Source organism: Carassius carassius, chromosome 34, assembly GCF_963082965.1.
Source record: "Carassius carassius chromosome 34, fCarCar2.1, whole genome shotgun sequence".
NCBI lineage: Eukaryota > Metazoa > Chordata > Actinopteri > Cypriniformes > Cyprinidae > Carassius > Carassius carassius.
In genome coordinates this window covers 16909051-16928538 of record NC_081788.1, presented here as the reverse complement: position 1 = coordinate 16928538, position 19488 = coordinate 16909051, and the positions used below count along the sequence as shown (strand labels likewise).

At 38.4% G+C, this 19488-nt stretch overlaps 1 protein-coding gene across 3 annotated transcripts in view; it reads right to left on the bottom strand.

Moving 5' to 3' along the window:
* LOC132114520 (kazrin-A-like) overlaps positions 1–19264 on the bottom strand; it is a 37576-nt gene extending 18312 nt beyond the window's left edge. Inside the window, exons 1-3 of one of the 3 annotated variants that reach the window (XM_059522677.1) lie at positions 19250–19264; positions 18775–18970; positions 4094–4177 (exon numbers count right to left, since the gene is read on the bottom strand). In XM_059522677.1, the coding sequence (XP_059378660.1) occupies positions 4094–4177; positions 18775–18955 (265 nt within the window). In that variant the 5' untranslated portion in view covers positions 18956–18970; positions 19250–19264. The other 2 variants (XM_059522678.1, XM_059522679.1) reach the window with 2 other exon arrangements.
* Between the last annotated feature and the right edge of the window lie 224 nt (positions 19265–19488).

Genomic DNA, 19488 nt, shown 5'->3' with positions numbered 1-19488 from the left:
CAAAAATTATAACTATTGAGTAATATTAAATTATCAAAGCTATAAAAAAATATAAATTTAATGGAGATACAGTGGGTTCATATAATTTTGACAAGTATTACAAACACCTCCGTAATAATATTTAATTTTTTTAAAATAGTTTATGATATTATGTGAACATCATAATCCTAATAATGGTATGGTTACTTTTGCTGCACACACTAACATTTAACAGTTAAGGGTCTGTAAAAATGTATTTATTTATTCATTTATTTTTTGCATTATTATTATTATATTTTTTTAAGAAGTCTCCTATGCTCACCATGGCTACATTTATTTGATCACCTATACAGTAAAAACTGTAATATTGTCAAATATTATTACAAGACAACATGTCTTATTATCAATGATGAAAACAGTTTATTTAGTAATATTAAAACAGTAACAGTATATTAATTCATTAACGTTTTTGTGGAAAATGTGATCATTTTTCCAGGAATCTTTGATAGATAAAAATGACAATGAACAGCATTTATTTGGAACAGAAATCTTCTAGAACATCACAAATGTCTTTACTTTCATTTTAATTAATTTAATGCATTCTTGCTGAATAAAATACATTTCTTAAAAAATCTTACTGAACTCATATGCTAATTTATAAATGTCTCTTATCAAAAAAATGCAGACAGATTTGTAGTAGTCTGAGTTATGGTGACAAAAAAGGTCACCTTTGACAGCTATTTTCATTTAGGCATAGGTAGGTATATATATATATTTTTAAGACATAATTGTTCATTGAATCGATTGTAAAATCGATTTTCCATGTCAAAAAAAAAAGACGTTTCCTTTTTCAACGCCAAATAACGAACGAATGTAAAGAGTCAGCAATATTTCTTATTTATTGGCATGAAGTTTCGTGCAGAATAACAAACAGCAACAGGAGTGCAACATTCTCGAAAAAATATACATGCAGAGGGGACGAAATCTCCAAGATTATTTTAAATAATGATTCAATCCATTTCAAACAACTGTTCAAAAAATGAAAATTTTATATGGACTTGAGAACAGGCCATGTGTGTTTTTTATTGAACCGACACTTAGGCTAGGCGGCACTAGGCAGGCATAATGAAATGCGCAAAAAGGCTAAGGCCATTACAAATTTATTGGACAGGAAAACAAGTCGATCAACATTTTCGGGGTCCAGAGGAGAGCGTTTTTTATTCACTATATGTCCAGCTGTTGAGAAGACGCGCTCCGACCGCACTGATGTCCCAGGGACACTCAGGTACTTCATTCATTGCCAGCTGCGCAAGGTGGGGGTATTACTGCCAGTTTTCCACTACAAAAGCCGGTCGCTGTCAGCTGGCAATGGCGGCTCCTTTTCATAACTCAGCATCTCCTGTAACTAGATGCGCGAATGAGGCGAATTCGCGTCTACCGCGCCGCGCTAAACGCCTCATTCGCCCCGCGAGACCTCCAGACGCACGTCCAAATGCGTCTTTACATTGACTTAAGATTTAAATCATTCGCGCCAGATGCTCTATTCGCGTTTGGTGTGAACGCAGCATAAGAGGTCGCTTTCGACGTCACTGGGTCTTATAGGTGCGTAAAATTGCTGGTATTTTCTGTCTAGCTTTCGCAAGGCATACTGCACTTTCGGAATTCTTTATTTTCTTTTTCTGCTTGTTTGTGAGTTTTGTTACATCTATATTTTGTTAATAATTGTTTAATTCTTTTAAAATTAATAGTGTACATATATGGTTAAAATCGATTCCCTATTTTCATTTTCGAAATATATATATATATATCATCATGCACAAATGGCCATCATCCAAAACAGCATTATGGGCATGAAATACCCCAAATGGTCACATGTACATGCAGACTCACATTCACTCAGGTATTCACAAACCAAAACTTATACTCACACAAAATCTGATTTCAGCACTGGCCTAAATTTTACAGATCCCTCGGGATGGTTAGTCAACACACAGGTATTACACCTGTCAACACAAACATACAAATATTACAATCCCACTTGCACAAAGCAGTGTAAAGTGTGTCTAGCTGCTGTGCCAAGCACACCATAGCCAAAGACAAACAAATGCAGGCTGGCATCATCTTCTGACAGCTCATTACTTTAGTCTTAGAGTCAAAGAAATAGCAGCCTTTACACTATGAAGTATAATAAACAAATGAACAAGACCCAACATAAGTTGATGACATGAACCAAATGAAAAAATGAAGAGAATAAATGAGTGATCAAAGAAAAGAGCTTTGTTTAAGAACTGCAGCCATAGTCAATCCCTCTGTGGAGATGATGAATCAACGGATTCATCATTTATAACCTTTTATTCTTAAAAATCAGTGATCAGAGAATCTGAATTAAATTAACCTCCAAGAGTCAACCTGTTGTCTCTCTACCACTCCCTCTCTTTCTCCTTTCTCCTTTCTTCTCCCTGAGAGTGAGGTTGAGAGTGAACATGTGTGGTCTTGCATGCCAGACTGGACTAGTAGCATAATGCCAGGTCAACATTGCATCTTATTTTGACCAAGAACCATTTAAATAAATAAAAGTTGTCTGACTGATTCATAAAGTTGCCAACTTTTTAGTTGATTTTATGTGCTGTAAAGCTGATAAAACACAATAAAAAGGCATCAGAGCCATGCCGCACTCAGTTGTGCACAAGCTCAGCATGTATAAGGCTTGTCGACTCGCAGGGAATCAGGTTCAGTCTGGGTCATGTCATGTACTTTCCACTGTCATGTAAAAATAAAGGCAAAAATGTCCCTCCAACCCCTCCAAAAACAAACAAACAAGCTCCCAAGAAAACAAACTGACAGCTCATTCAAATGCACAGCAGTTCCCATAAAAGTTGTATAGATAAATTTAGCATAAATTTTCAGAACTTGATAGAAGAAGAAGAAGATCTTAACGCCCCCAAACCTTTGAACAGTATTGTTAAAATGTTGATAACGCTTCAGTATAGGGACCAATTCTCACTATAGTTGCTTATTAGCATGCATATTACTAGCATACTGACAATTTATTAGTACTTATAAAGCACATATTCTGCATGACCATATTCTACATCCCTGATCCTTCCCAATACCTAAACTTAACAACTACCTTACAAAGCAGAAATTAGGAGTTTTTTTTAAGGCAAAAGTCAGTTAATAGTAAATCAATAACGAGACTTGGACCTTAAAATAAAGTGTGACTAAAATGTGTATCCCAATTCATAGTTTTAAGTCACATGACCTGGCGGGCAAAACATTCATAGAACTGCAGCACAAGTCTGTCATCTATTTCCAATCCATAAATATTTAGATCACCTCTCAAAATTATAAAACTAAGATATGGGAACAAAATGCAAGTTTTGGACATTTGAAATACATATAAAACACTCGCCACAATATTTCAGACATTCTAAAACATTTAATGTGAAAACAGTAAAGTGCCTTCAAAACATTCATATTACAAGATCAAATTCAGTGCACACCTTATTGATGATGCATACTTTATACAGGCCCGGAATATGAACGCAATGTGCTAAATGGTGAGCTAAGTGTTTTCTTTATAATGGTTTTCTTTGGGAAAATATTCAGTGTGAAATTTTGCGCATTGCATTAATATTCTGGGTTCATCTGTTTGCCTGTACAAAGTATGCATCCTCAATGAGGTATATACTGAATTTGGCCTTTAAATATCACTTACTACAATACTGTTTGATGCAAACCTCATAAAATAACTGGTGGTCAGGGGCGGAAAGCCTTGTTTTGTATTTCATGTGAAAACGTGAATTCCCAGACCAAGCCAAACAATCAGATCCAAGCTTATGATTTTGCAAAAACCTCTATTCTGTAAAATGTGCAGCCTGATGCTAAAGAATAGTGTGTGTGTGTGTGTGTGTGTGTGTGTGTGTGTTCATCTTCTGGCTCAGGAAAATTCTCCACTTTCTCTCAGGCAAAGCTTCATAGATCACTCGGAGTTTCAATCTGACACACACATTCATTTTCATTCCACTAGTCAGTGGTGCATTTTAGTGGCACGAGAGTATTTGTATTTATCTGGATTTCCTTACATGCTTTTCAGTGTGTAAACTATTCTTACCTTTATCTAATGACGTCTCCTGAACAACAATGTCACCTTTCTGACCCAGCTCTGTCAAAGCTTTCGGTCTTTGCACTGGTGCATCTGAAAGAGAAACACAGAGACAAATAGCATTAGATTTATAAACAATGTGTGTTTGAGTAGGATTCACTCTTCTGGTTTCATCACGATCACTCCATATGGTTGGAAATTCACATTTTAGCTAAATAAGTGTCTAGAGTTCAGCTTGAATGACCTCAGTGTGTCTCACCTCTAATCTGGCTGAAATAATCACACAATTTACAAGCATTTAACACACAAACCAATGACAGAATAGAGGCTCATCCACTGGATGCTTGTTATAATGCCTTCAGTATAGATTTCAATGCTTAGAAAGCTTCTTTACCAAATTAAAGTGAGCATGATCTTATAAAACTAAATCACCGGCTTTAATCTGCAGGGGAAATGTGTTTCTCCTTCTCTCTCTCTCTCTCTCTCTCTCTCTCTCTCTCTCTCTGTTTCTGAAGATGTTTTCACTCATGTCCTCTGATGATCATCCATCTAGAGCTGAAACAACGAATCGATTTAATCGATAAAAATCGATTATTAAAATAGTTGTCAACTAATTTAGTCATCGATTCGTTGCTAAATAACTTTTATTTGCCGTAAGCGGCTCATTTCGTGCATATTTCAAATCTGCGGTGACCAAAGTGTGGCAGTAATGAGCCACCGGAGGTTTTACTCAGCCAGTACAGCAGGAGAAGTAGCGAATAGCCAATAGCTGGCCTCGTTTTATGTCACGTGCCTCCCGAACAGCGTCTCTGCAGCATTTAGCGGGATGTGGGAGACTGGGAGTACTTTACTTTGAGCCTTCAAAAAAGAAGAGTAACCTGTAAACTCTGCACTACTGAACTGTTTAAGGGGACGTTCACATATCGCGTCTTTTGCGCGCTCAAGTTCGTTATTTCCAACACCGCACCGCGTTAAAAACATCTCAACTTTTCAGAATGCTGCAAGCGCTTCGCGGGTCATGTGACAAGAACTAACCAATCAGCTTCATCCTTTCCCGTAACAACGTTAAAAGCTCAGTCAAGATGAAAGGAACAGCTGATCATAGTTGTATATGGATTTCCATTTTGAAATAAATTTAGTAGCAGAGCTACTGCAAGCGATTTTTTGAGCTGCAAATCCATTTATCCTTTGCTGAAATTTCCGCGTCTTCAAGGAGAGAGCACGTCATGGTTGCTTAAAGGCAGACGCCTCAGGGGCGCTTCTGCACGAGCGCTTTGGAAAGGAGGAGAAAGCGGCGCGCCTAGCGTTTTCCACGCGTTTTTAGGCACGATATGTGAACGGCCCCTAAGACTTTTATTTGTGCAGATTCTCCAGTACAATGTTGTTTGCAAATGTTTAGTCGTAAAAGCTGATAACATTGCTTTTTAACAGTTAACATTTAAAGCTTTACAAACATGTTCTGTGATCAGTTTGTAGTTTACCAGTTCAAAATTCAGTCGTGCAGCCTAATTATGACTGAATGAGAGAGGTAAATGTTTAAAGATATTTGAAATGCACTTTTTTTCTAAGTATTCACTGCTCTTTTTCACACAGCAGGTTTTTTGTGTGTGACTGTCCAATTTTTTTTTCTGGACAACCTTCTGATGGATTTTACTTTAAATTGTGAGTTCCATTCAGGTTTCATGCCACTGGCACTTTATTTGAAGGATTGTTTACAATTTCACAGCAAAAGCTATAAAGCTGTTTCCCAGTAAATAATAAAATACAATGCACTGCAATTTTATTCTGTTTTATCCTTATTCTTCGTGAAAATATGTTCTGAAAGATTCCTTAATAAGCTTCGTTCGGGATGTTAAACTACTTTAGGAGCTCTAAGGACTGCCATGGTGAAAACATTATTTTAAATCTCCTTGTGAAATTTGCTAGAGTATGGGTCAGTGTTCTGATTGCAGAAGAGTTCGACAAAGGATTACTAACATAATAAAACAACTCCAGGTATATTTTTGATTAGGATATGACAGTGCAAAATGGTTAAAATCTCTTAAAAATCTATGCTGAAGGATAAAGACCATTTATTAATAATTTACTTGGGGGGGGTACAAGTACATATTAAATATGTACTTATATTTTAGTTTTTAGTTTAAAAACTAAAATATAAGTACATAAACCGATTAATCGCAAAAATAATCGACAGATTAATCGATTATCAAAATAATCGTTAGTTGCAGCCCTACATCCATCACTCAATTTTAATTTCAGCACTGACTGAGAATTTGTTCGGCAGATGCCACAGTGTCAAAGATCAACATCCTTCAGATGAACGTGATAAGATTCTTTAGTTGTCAGCAACTTATAACACTTACACACACACACACACACACATACTTGAAATATATTGATTTTGTGATTGTGAGTGACATAAAATCACTAAAGTGCTAAGCGCTAATATGTCTGGTTTCCTTTTTTATCATTCTCTCTTCAGGTTTTCTCAAACCCTTTAGCTGTAAAAGCATTACAGTATTATATGCTACTTTTTATTTTATTTTATACAATGTTTTTGGTACAAATTATGTTCTTAGCATAGCAATTTGAGTGAAACATTTTCCCCATCTCTGGGGCTCTTCTGCATGGTGAGTTTAACATATCGATGTTGAATAGATGAAATGTTTTGTTTGCCAGACAGAGACAAAAACAAGTTAAAAGAGTGTGAGCGGGAGGAATGACATTTCTAACTAAGAACAAAAAGCAGGATGAAAATGTCTTTGTCAAAACTTCAAGGCAGCTAAGGAACTTTAAATAAAACTTTAATTTTTTTTTCCGGTTTACCAACCAGATTTAACATTGCGTTTGTGTGCTCTGTGAGGGTATGGAGTTTGAAATATCTCATTCAGGTGTCAAAACTCCTCCGTCTCTCTGACAGAACGTCTGGAACTGATTCAGGATGTGACCAGGGGTTGCTAAGCAACTGATGCCAAGGTAACAGCATCGAAAACTCATATAACCATTTCAGGCAGAAGGTCACCAGATGGGCCTAAATTTGGAAATAGGTGACACTAGTGGGGCAAAATACTTTTTAGGTTACGTCAATTAAAAAAAAAAACACAGCAACCCTAAAAAAAAACCTTTTTACCCTAAAATGTACCCATAACCACCAAATGCAGGTGGTGAAATAAAAAGCCAATATAAAGAATTAGAGGTCACTTGTAATTGGCCTAAAACATGGTATATGGTGGACAGGGTAATAAGCACAAAGACAAAAAACCAACATATGTCAGTAAAATAATGCAATGAATAATAAATAACATAAAATGTCTCACAAAACATTCTAATGTACATTACTGTTCACAAAAAAATAAAAAATATACAATTCTTTTAGTGTAGTCACGGTACCAAAACTGCAGTATTGTAAAGAAGAGGCTGAGGTGAATCCATTTGCAGGAGTTTATTAAAGGAAAATCGTACATCAGAGTCGTGTTACCAGGCAATGTGTCAATACCGTAAGGGCAGTCCGATCTTTCAACATACACAGGGGTTATCCAATAGGCAGAGACGAGTAGGCAGGCGAACAGGTCAAACACAAACATGAAGTGAAGTGACATTCAGCCAAGTATGGTGACCCATACTCAGAATTTGTGCTCTGCATTTAACCCATCCAAAGTGCACACACACAGAGCAGGGAACACACACACACACTGTGAACACACACCCGGAGCAGTGGGCAGCCATCTATGCTGCGGCGCCCGGGGAGCAGCATAAATGGCTGCCCACAGTCCGACTCTCTAACCATTAGGCCACAACTACCCCCATGTAGGATGGATGTGGGCGACGTCGCTTGTTAGCCTGGAGTTCCTATACTCGGACAGCTCGTTTTAGGCGGACGTGAGCACTGTCCCACACCCTCTCGCTCCGACGAATCCAGTCATCCACAGCAGGGACTGATGATGGTTCGCCAGACCACGGGAACATAGGGGATTGGTATCCTAGGACACACTGGAAAGGGGTCAGACCTGTTGATGAGTGAGTTAGCGAGTTCTGTGCATACTCTGCCCATGGGAGGAATTCTGACATCGATGTTGTTCTCTGCTGCAATATGACCGTAAGTATCTGCCTAATTCCTGATTTAGTCTCTCCACCTGACCATTAGCTTGGGGATGATAACCAGAAGTGAGACTGACATTAATATCCAGTTGTTTGCAGAATGCTCTCCATACTTGGGATGTAAACTGGGTACCTCTGTCACTGACTATATCCTCCGGGATTCCATAGTTCCTGAACACGTGGTGGAACATAGCCTGTGCCATCTCCATGGCGGTGGGGAGTCCTTTCAAGGGGACTAACTGGCAGGACTTGGAGAATCTGTCAATGATAACAAGGATTGTCGTGAAACCATGGGACAGCGGTAAGTCAGTAACAGTCTATAGAGAGATGAGACCATGGACGTTGTGGGATGGGCAGAGGTTGCAGGAGTCCAGAGGGTAATTCTTTGGGGGTCTTAGATTGAGCACAAACCTGACAAGCTTTGACGTAATTAGTGACATCCTTGGACATTGAAGGCCACCAGAATGAGTCACGTAACAGGTGTAGAGTGCGGGAAATACCTGGGTGGCCAGAGCTGACTGAGTAGTGGACCCACTGAATTACCCTGGGGCGCAGACCCTGTGGAACGTAATGGAGGTTAGGGGGGCAGTTGGTAGGAGCTGGGTCTTGGATCTGTTCCCGTTGGATCTCCTCCATGATATCCCAAGTAATTGGGGCAAGGATTACTGATGGAGGAAGAATGTATTCTGGAGTTTTGTTGTCCATGAGAAGATCATACTGCCTGGATAGGGCATCTGCCTTACTGTTTTTACTTCCTGGGCGATAAGTTACTGCGAATTGGATGCGCGTGAAGAAGAGGGACCAACGAGCTTGGCGAGGATTGAGTCGTTTTGCACTTTTAATGTACTCAAGGTTTTTATGATCGGTAATCACCTGGAATGGTTGGACTGCTCCCTCGAGCCAGTGCCTCCATTGCTCTATCGCCGCTTTCATAGACAGGAGTTCCTTATTCCCCACATCATAGTTTTGTTCAGCTGCCGTTAACTTTCTGGAAAAGAATGCACGAGGGTACAGTTTACCCGGCTGACCATGGCGCTGGGAGAGTACGGCTCCAATGCCTGAGTCCGAGGCATCTACTTCCACGATGAATGGTAAGTTAGGGTCAGGGTGCTTGAGGATAGGAGCCGTGGTAAATTTAACTTTTAAGATGTTGAATGCTTGATTAGCTTCCTCACTCCACCTGAGTTTGGAAGGTTTACCCTTGAGGAGTGATGTCAGTGGTGCTGCAACCATGCTGTAATTTCTAATGAACCTTCTGCAGAAGTTAGCAAATCCCAGGAATCTCTGAAGTTCCTTGATAGTGGAAGGTTGAGGCCATTCCGTTACTGCCTTCACCTTGGCCTCGTCCATCTTGACACCCTGATGACTAATGTGATAACCAAGGAATGATGTCTGCTTGACATGAAACTCACATTTCTCTGCCTTGACGTACAGGTGATTCTTCAGAAGCCGAGTGAGGACGGTCTTGACATGGTCAACGTGTTCTGCCTCAGACTTGGAGTATATGAGAATGTCATCAATGTAAGTAATTACGTACTGGTTAAGCAGGTACTGGAAGATCTCGTTTATGAAGGACTGGCAGACAGCGGGTGCGTTGGCAAATCCATACGGCATGACCTGATACTCATAGTGCCCTCTAGTGGTGAGGAAGGCAGTCTTCCACTTGTCGCCCTCCTTGATGCGAATGAGGTTGTATGCACTTCGTAATCTAATTTGGTGTAAATCCTTGCTTCACAGAGATGTTCCAGAGCTGAAGGGACCAGTGGTAAAGGGTAGCGGAATTTTATCGTGACGTTGTTTAATCCCCGATAATCAATACAGGGCCTGAGTCCTCCGTCCTTTTTCTCCACTAAGAAGAACCCTGCTGCAGTCCTGATTGTCGAAATAAATCTTTACCTGACGAACAAAGCCTCGACATCAATCAACAGACCCATCAAATTTATCTGGTAGTGTGAAAATCACCGCTCTAGGCGTGGTTGCTGGAAGTGACTGGATGTAGCTCGTCAAGTGCTCGTTGACTGCTTGAAGTTTACTCAACTGATCTTGGTACCCCTTTAAGACTTCACATTGATAAGCGAACGCCGCTTGCATGTTAGAAACTTCCGCTGGATTCAGTTGAGGCGAAGTATTCTGTAACGAAGGGGCTGAGGCAGAATGTGAATCCATTTGCAGGAGTTTATTAAAGGAAGATCGTACAATCAGAGTCGTGTTACCAGGCAATGTGTCAATACCGTAAGGGCAGTCCGATCTTTCAACATACACAGGGGTTATCCAATAGGCAGAGACGAGTAGGCAGGCGAACAGGTCAAACACAAACATCAGTCCAATCAAGCAATATATCCAAAGGGGCAATCCAAGAGACGTGAACGAGATAACAGGCAGAATCGTGATCAAACAGGCAGTCAGAATACTCACAAGGAAAACGCTCGGTAAGGCAGGTTAACTGGCAATAATTCGCAGTGAATTGTCATGCTAGCACATGTTAAATAGTCCCAAACAGGAAATGACTGTAGAAGCCGAGGGAGTGGTGAACAGTCAGTACTCCGGTGAGGGCTCCCTCTGCGGGCGTGGCATTACAAGTATTCAGTACCGATACCAGTTAAAAATAAAATCAATGCCATTCTTTATACTTATTTACAATTGTGTTTAAAGTTTTTCAACAAGTAATATAATTATGAAAAACAGTAAACAAGTTTCACCCAAATTTAATTTGTCTTTTAATTAATTAAATTTATACACATTTTATTTTTGGGTAAATAAAGGGGAATTGCTATTAAAGATAAAACATCGAAGAAATATTGTGTGATTTATATCTTTAAAAAATAAAGTTTAATTAATTTTTTCAACAGTAGCAGCAGTATCACATACATTCTCCTAAATAATAGTAATATTTCTAGCACAATCCCTTTATGTAATTTTTTTTATTTTGATGGTTTACCGTGAAGTAACTTTAAATTGACACTGGTTTTGCTCAAATGAAATGGTAAAATGCCTGTGAAGTGACTCAGAACAGTTCTGGAGATGTTGTTTATGTATTTATGTCCTCATTGAGACCACAGATGCTGAAATTACTGCAAGCGTCACGCGCTTCAGTCTATATGTAGTAAACAAACCCACACGTCTCTGCCATTCATTCATTCATTCATTTACACAGAGACGCGCAGAACATGCAGGGTTCATATTTCAACCAACTTCTGTGGCTTAACGTTTACAGATACTATATGGAGATTTGTCCCGTCTCTAACACATCGGCCAAGCAGAAAAACTTATCGGCCGATGGTGATATTTGAAAAATGCCATATATCGACTGATATATCGGCCATGGTGATATATCAGTCGACCACTAACAAAATTGAAAATTAAGAGGCACTTGAATTAAATAAATTTGGCCTGGGAATGAGGCTTAACATAAATTGGAATACCTACAATAAACAACAAACCATGACACCATTCCATTCAGTTCTTATCATGACTTTATGATGGTTAAATTTGTGTGCACCACTAATAGACTTGAGACTTTGAGAAACTATTAATGCAATATAAAAGAAAGCTTGGAAGTGCCATAAGCAACAAAATAAAGCAACTGAATGAGATGTTCATGGGATACAAACAAGTTAATAACAGAGAGATCTGTTTAAAGCGACCAGCTTAAGCTGTGCTGATGGCCTTGTACATTCCCTGAATGACAAGCGATCAATGTTGCTCTCACAGGTGTCTCTTCAGGCCTTCATCAAGCTGCTATGTGCTGAATTTGAATGCACTGCTGATTTTAAAATGTAGAGAGACCACCGTGAAAACTGTCAGTACTTTTAATAAAGCTTTTAGCCTTTTTAACCTCCCAGCTTTAATGCCACAACTCTGCCAGCCCAATCTTCTCCTTGATCAGTATGCATGCATGTTTTTTTCATAATGAATCGCAGTAAAATAATGTCCAGATGGCACAGCAATGATAAACACATCTGGTTTAACAGCCTAAATGTTGGAAAATTGATTTTGGTCCAGGACATCAAGTAAGACATTGGGTTAAAGTCTGTAACTGCAGAGTATAATGTCTGTGATCCAAAATGCATATAAAATACATTACCAAAAATTCCAGTCTATCCAGACAGAGTTTGACATCTAGCTGCAACCTCTTAAACCTAGTTGCAGGCAGGGTACAGGGTTTATTTAAGAAGCATATCATCTTTGAGTGCTGCAAATAGCAAATACATATGCACACACAGTCACACACAAACTTTCTCTCTCTCTTTCTGGCTGGTAACCCCATCCTGTCTTTCTGATGCCAAACTATTAACAGATATAAGCTTGTTCTAGACATCTGTGTTTAACATTATGGTGAACACTGGCAAACACCAACAAACACAAACTGCATCCTTACAACTCAAACATTAACACAAAAATGTTTATGATTTATCTACTTCTTAACATACTGTGATGATCTGCTTGAAAAATAATCCACAAATGTAATTTTCAAAACAACATGTTATCACACATAGATGCTCAAAACTGTATCACAAAGCACTACGCCTCATACCATAAAACAAACACTGCTGCATACTTTCACAACATAGCAGAAACTGAAACCCTATCTCAAGTCACATAAACATTTAAATACGGCTGCACATTCAAATTTGGCTGATTATATTACATGACGATGAGTAAAACTCACATGCTTCATGGGTTAATAATGGTCACAGTGGGAATGACTAAAAATGCATTTGCGCTTTTACACAGATAAAGCTGCTACTCACTTTTTTTACTCTGTTTCGAAGCCCTACTGAAATGAAAGAGAGAGTGAGAGGCAAAACTGTCCTGTCAGCTCCTCTAGATCTTCCATACTAAAAGAGCAGGTGGAATATGACACTCTCTGAAGTGTGTGTGTGTGTGTGTGTGTGTGTGTGTGTGTGCATAAGAGTGAAGTGAGTTCATTGAGAACTTTAAAACTATGCTGTGCAAAGATTGAGCAGACTGCCCTTCGCACCCTCTCCCACATACACACACACTTTCACAGAGATTCAACCCAATGTGTTATACTGTAACTGTGATAGATGAGAAGTCAGCTTATGGCTGTGCTGCATAAGGGATTTAAAATTTGACAAGCAATTAATGCAAGTGAGGAAGAAAAACAGTTTAAGGCCAGCTGAACAGTGCATTTATTAGGAGCTGCAAATAAGTATCAAAGTGTTAGACTGATAGTCTGCCTTTCTTGAATCAGTTCTCTAGATTAAATCAAAAGACAAGTTTCGACCAGCACCGGCTCATTGGTATATTTTTGCTAAACTCTTTAAACATACCTATACATAAAATGAACTGAAATTTCCAGTTAAAATGAATACCAGTGGAAGTAAAATTTATTTTTAAACAAATTATGATTACAGGCACATCTGCACAGATTATTGATTAATAAAGACTTATTTTTATGTGGTTCCTCACACCACATTAAGTAAAGACCTTAAAACACTTGTGCAATAGTGCATGTTATGTAAACTAATATTTTGATGTTTGCATCACATATTTATGGCTTTTCTGACAGAGTAAACTTGCTTGGTAGTTCATCTGGTTCAGCACTGCACTTGCGATGTCAGGCACAAGTCACGATAAAAGAGTCACAATAAAAGAGCTCAAACTAAAACGGCATCCTGGCACACCAAATTCGTTTTAATCTCATGTTTGCTTTTGTTAAAACTATTGGTTAGGTTTAGTAAAGTACATTAAAAGTGACCTATCCATATTTTTTTCCACAAAAAGATATTTTTCTATAAATGTAATGCTACATACAGTTTCATGGCACAAAAAAAAAAAAAAAAAAAACTTTCATGACTGGTAGATTCTTAATTCACCCTTGGCAGGTAAAACATTCTTTTCAGATTTTGACTACTGTGATTTATTATGTTTGAATACAGCCACACACACAGATTCATGCAATGTGACTCATACAGAGATCAGACGAACTGTAATTCTCTTGAGGAGTAAATAGCCTCAATCAAGGGCATTAGAGCAGCAGCGGGACATGCAGATGTCAGGTGACCTGAACACTTTCTGAACAGTGATAGCCAAACATCACCAACACAGCGGGAAAGATTTATGATTACAGCTTTCATCAGTTCAGCACAAAGGTGGGTACCTGTGGGGGAAAAAATGAAAGAAAAGACAAGGAGAGAAAAAACAGAAGGGTACAGAGAGAAAGTAAAGAAAGAGAAGGATGGAGAAAAAAAATTGCTACTGGACCTGCATGTCTGAGATTCTCATTGCTCAATGGATGCCTACGGCAGAGTACACTGCAGCAAAATATAAAATTTCCTCAATTTGTGGTCTCATCATGACAGACTGTAGCTTTCATAAAACTCCCCTTTTAAAAACAACAGATTCTAAGCTTTCTACTATGCAGCGTGTACCTGTAAAATCCTTCATAATAAACCAGCAACAAGCAATAATATTCTAGGTAGCTGTTGCATTGTACAGTATATACATATGAGTTTTTGAATAGAGAGCAGGGTAACTATTTAGTGATAATGATGAAAATGAAGATAACTGAAAATAATGATTAAGTTTCATTCACAAATATTTTTCATTAATATATCAATGTTGAAAAAAGTTGCATTGCTTAATGTTTCTTGCGGACACCTTGATATAAAGGCATGTGAAAACAAGTGAGTCACAATCACTGGTGTGGTAAGAGGGAGTGAACATCAACAAGATCGACTCCACATCATCAGAAAATAGAGTAAGGCACCATATCAGTAAAATAAAAATGAGTCTGCATTATTCAAGAGAATACAGGCTTTAAGTCGGCTTGAAATAAAATGTCACTCTTTTCTAAATGCATGCTATAGATTTATTGTGATCAGCTCATCATATTTTTATTGACTTCAAATCAAATCATCATAACTGTACCGTAAGGTGAAAATGACAGATTTCTCTGTGTTGACATATCTATGACTTTTCCAATCATTTAAACATCTGTATAAATTTTTTAATCCATTATATTCTGATGTAACTCATGAAATGAAAGAAAAGATTTGTCTATACTTCCTTTTCATCATGACTTTAAATCACTATCAATTCAGAAAGGAGCCGGAATCACAGCAGGTGCAACCTCCGTCAGCACCATCAGGATATCAAGCAGGATCAAATAAAGTGAGCGAATTAGGTATCATGGATTAGTTGAGAGCACATCCTACTCGTATGTCTAATAATATTAGATTAAAACTTAGCCTGGAACTGTCTATAACTTGATAGTGGTGATTTATTCTGACCTTTAATGCGGCTTTAGTGCCATTTAAAGCCTTACTTCTTAAATTATGGTGATTCCTTTTGATCCAAGCATGGAAGTGGTCTTTATGAGTGAGGTAATGTGGATATACATTGAGATGTTTCATCTTTTGCCTTGCATTTAAATTAGGCAGTTCACATGTCTGAGGGATCAGGATCAGGACTGCTTTCTGCCGGCTCCCATCACATCGCGATACAAAACACATTTATAAACACACTTTTGCTGAGATACAAACAGCTGGATTTATTTTGAATGTTAATAACAGACAGACAAACACATGGAACACCCTTATGAAAATAATCACTTTTATACAACGCAACATAATCAAAATCTGAAGAGCTAATGACCCGCTTAATAGCTCATAAAGTATAGATGAACTAAAAGCATTGATCAGCTGGAGTGTTTCTGAGTGTATATGGAGAGAAAGGAGAAAAGCTTTTAGCTGCATTATGAGTCCTCCCCTTTGTGATGTCATAATGAGAGGAGATTGCCTAGCAACCCACACTGCTGCCTAGAGACAGATAGATAGGGAATTTGAACTTGAACAGCCCCATGACATAATCTAAGATGAACACAAGCTCACCTCTATGGAGCCAGTCTTCTCTTGGTATTGTCTCTTATGACTTACTAAAGAAGAGCAGTTACTTTGTTAGTGATTTATCCTAACTAATTAGCTCATTCTCAAACATATATATGCAAGTGTAATTCCCATAAACATAAATAAACAACCTTTTTCATACCAGCCAACAGTTTTTACATCTAAACAATTATGCAGCCAGGCCATTAAAGCAATTTAGAAACATCAACATCACACAAGTCCCTTTGACCACTAAGACCCTTTGTTTTCAGAATCCCATAAAAACCCATAGTTAATTAATGTAGATACTATGCCATAATTGGGAAATTAACTACAAGTGGACGAGACTGTAGGTGTGTTTATTTGTATGCATTTAGTGTCTCATTCATTAGCAGCGGCTCTTTGTAGGACCATCTGCACTGCTGCTCTCTCTTCCAAGAGATAAACAAGCACTGTTCTCATGTACACCGACAGACAGGCCCATGTCTGGGCGCATGTGTCTGTGTGATTTTCCATCTTGATATGTCATTATTTTGTCAATACACACATCCTGCATTCTGACATGTGTCAAAATCCAACAACAAAGTCCCAGATTAGCTGAAAACAGCTTGGCCAGACTGAAACACTGAATCTTAACTGGCGCTAGCAATGTCAAGGTCATAGGTTTGATTCCCAGGGAATACATGTAATGATCAAATATATACCAATTCTAAATCACTTTGGATAAAAGTGCCTGCCAAATGCATAAATGAACACACACACACACACACACACACACACACACATATATATATATATATATATATATATATATATATATAATTGCATCAAGTGACTTGGCAAGCCAAACTCAAGGCCGAAAAGTGCCTTCCCTGGAGTGGATGTGGGACATTAGACACAAGATCGCAATCTGCTGAGCTCTCAATGAAGTGCTGAATGAAATCATAGAAAGCCTCACAGTGATCCTCTGAGTGTCAGGATTCATCGGCAGTTAGGAGATGGATTTCTAATGAGAAATGATGAGGAACAGAAAAATTACTGTTTTTTTTCACATGCTTTTTTATGCAATTATATAGCAGTAATGCATGTAATGCATAATGTACAGTTAGCCGGCATAGTCACAAAACGAACATCCTGTAATGTATATCCTGAAGGGGTTTGTTTTACAATATCTACTGGCTGTATTTACATAATTCCACATGTTATACAACTGCTTACCAAATAAATAAAGAGTTGATCCAGCTTCTTGGCATATACATGGGTCATATATACAGGTTAGTAATCAATGTAAAAAATGAACACCACAACTGACCAATCAAGTAGCATTATGATAAGTGCACACTGTAAAAATGATGTATATTTTACAAATTACAACCATTTCAATTACTATTTAAATAAAATATAATCATATGTGATGTGTCATGCAGGCACTACTTGGAATGTCCATTTTATCACATCCTGGATTATACAGTAATTTATAGTTTTTACTTACGAAACCATGAATTTGAAAGTATTTTACAATAAAATTACATCTGATGTTGGTCCATTTACAGTTTTACAGTAATTAACACTTAATCAATTTACAGGATTCAATTAACTGAACTTAAATCACATTTTTTGGATTGGATTTGTGCTGATTAAAAACACAACTTTTTATGATTATCTAAGAATAGAAGTGTAAATTGATGGCAATGTGTTTCTACAGTGAAGCAAAGCTTTGCTGTCACTTCAAGGAACATCTAGTTCATCAGCAATTATCTGAGATTGTTGAGTAATTATGGAAATCACAATCCTGATCATCATTGTGCAAAGCACACAACCCCAGGGTGGCTCTGGCATTCAGTAGGTTGCTTTGGATAAAATACATCTGTTAAATGTTATAACCCAAACTAGCAGGGTCTCCACTCCCCCCAATGAGCACAGGTGGATCTGAAACAGAGATTCACTCTGAACACCCTAGAGATTTAAACTGAAGCCATCCCAAACTACACCACGCAGCTTAGAGACAATCACAAGACTGACCAATCAATCAATGGCTGCGGCTACAACAGCACACAGAACAGCAGGAGAGCCATACATACCGTCTCTTCTGTAGTGTGCTACACTTAGTCTGACAGCATTAATGGAAAATGAAATGGAGGACCATTTCCTGAAACACGAGCTATGCTCGATTACATTACTTGGGTTCTCTGTAAAACAGTTTATCTAGTGGAGACAGACAGTCTTGTTCAAGCAAGGAACAGATCTAAAATGCCAGCCAAACTGACAAAAAGCAGAATGTCCAAAAATTGGGGCTAGATTTGCACTGCAGTGAATTTTTCTGGTATTGGTCATGTATTGTAACATTTTATAATATCTACCCATTTGTTTTGACACTGTACCATTTCAATGAACAGAATTAATTGATGTTAGACTTGACTGCCATCAAAAGGTAAAAACTCACTGAAAACCAATTGCACTGGGGGAAATACAGTATGTCTTACAATAACAAAAAGTTGATTTCTGATACTGATCTAAAAAATGTTGATGAATATAAACACTCTTTCTCTTAATTAAATACAAACATAAGCATTCTGACACTTTCACACAAAAACATATTGCCCTGAAACACACCAGCTGTCAGAAGAAACCCTAACCCACTGAATGAATCGAAGGAAGAGTGAGAGTTCTGCCATTCACTCGAAGGGCACACAGGTAAGCGATATATGAGCGGTTCACAGACTCCCAGGTGCGGTTCCTTACCGTGATGGTTCTGTTGTTGGTTCTGTTGTTCCCGCGGTTCGCCCGGTTCTTCCAGCTCGCGGAGTTCCGCCAGTGTGTGGCCGGTGGCTGTCAGCTCCGCGCGCAGGTTCGCCACCTCCTGCTTCGCGCACTGTATCGCGCCATCGACCCGCTCCGCGAGCTGCTTATTTTCGTCCATCATTCTCCTGATCTTCGCCTGCGGGGAGAATCCACGGAACCCACGGAGCGAGTCATTTTGCCTGCTGCATCATAAGCTCACTGAAATCCCATTCTGTTTATGTCCTGTATTTTATAAAGGCAGAAATCCCCCAAAATCCACAAGGTAAGAAAATATATTTAGAGTCCCATACTGTCTAATGTTCGGATGGGGCTCTCAGAAAGAAAGATAGAGAGTGAGACGCAGAGACTTTAAAGAGAGAATAAAACAGCGCGCTACACTTTCCGCGCGCACTCTCGTGGAGAGAGTTCAACTCACCACCAGAGACTCCGATCGGCTAAAGTCTCTGGATGGATCGGCTCTTTAAACGGACTGTACCATTCTGAGAACGAAAAGAGGAGGGCACCTATCGAAAGGACTGTGCCATTTGCATCTTAAACGTATTTATTTAAACGTTGTTTTAAGGAAATAAGTAAGTAAATAAACTTTTGTTTTTAATAAGACAACACTCGCTTAATAGTTATCTTTTAAATAATATTTGATATAATATTATTTAA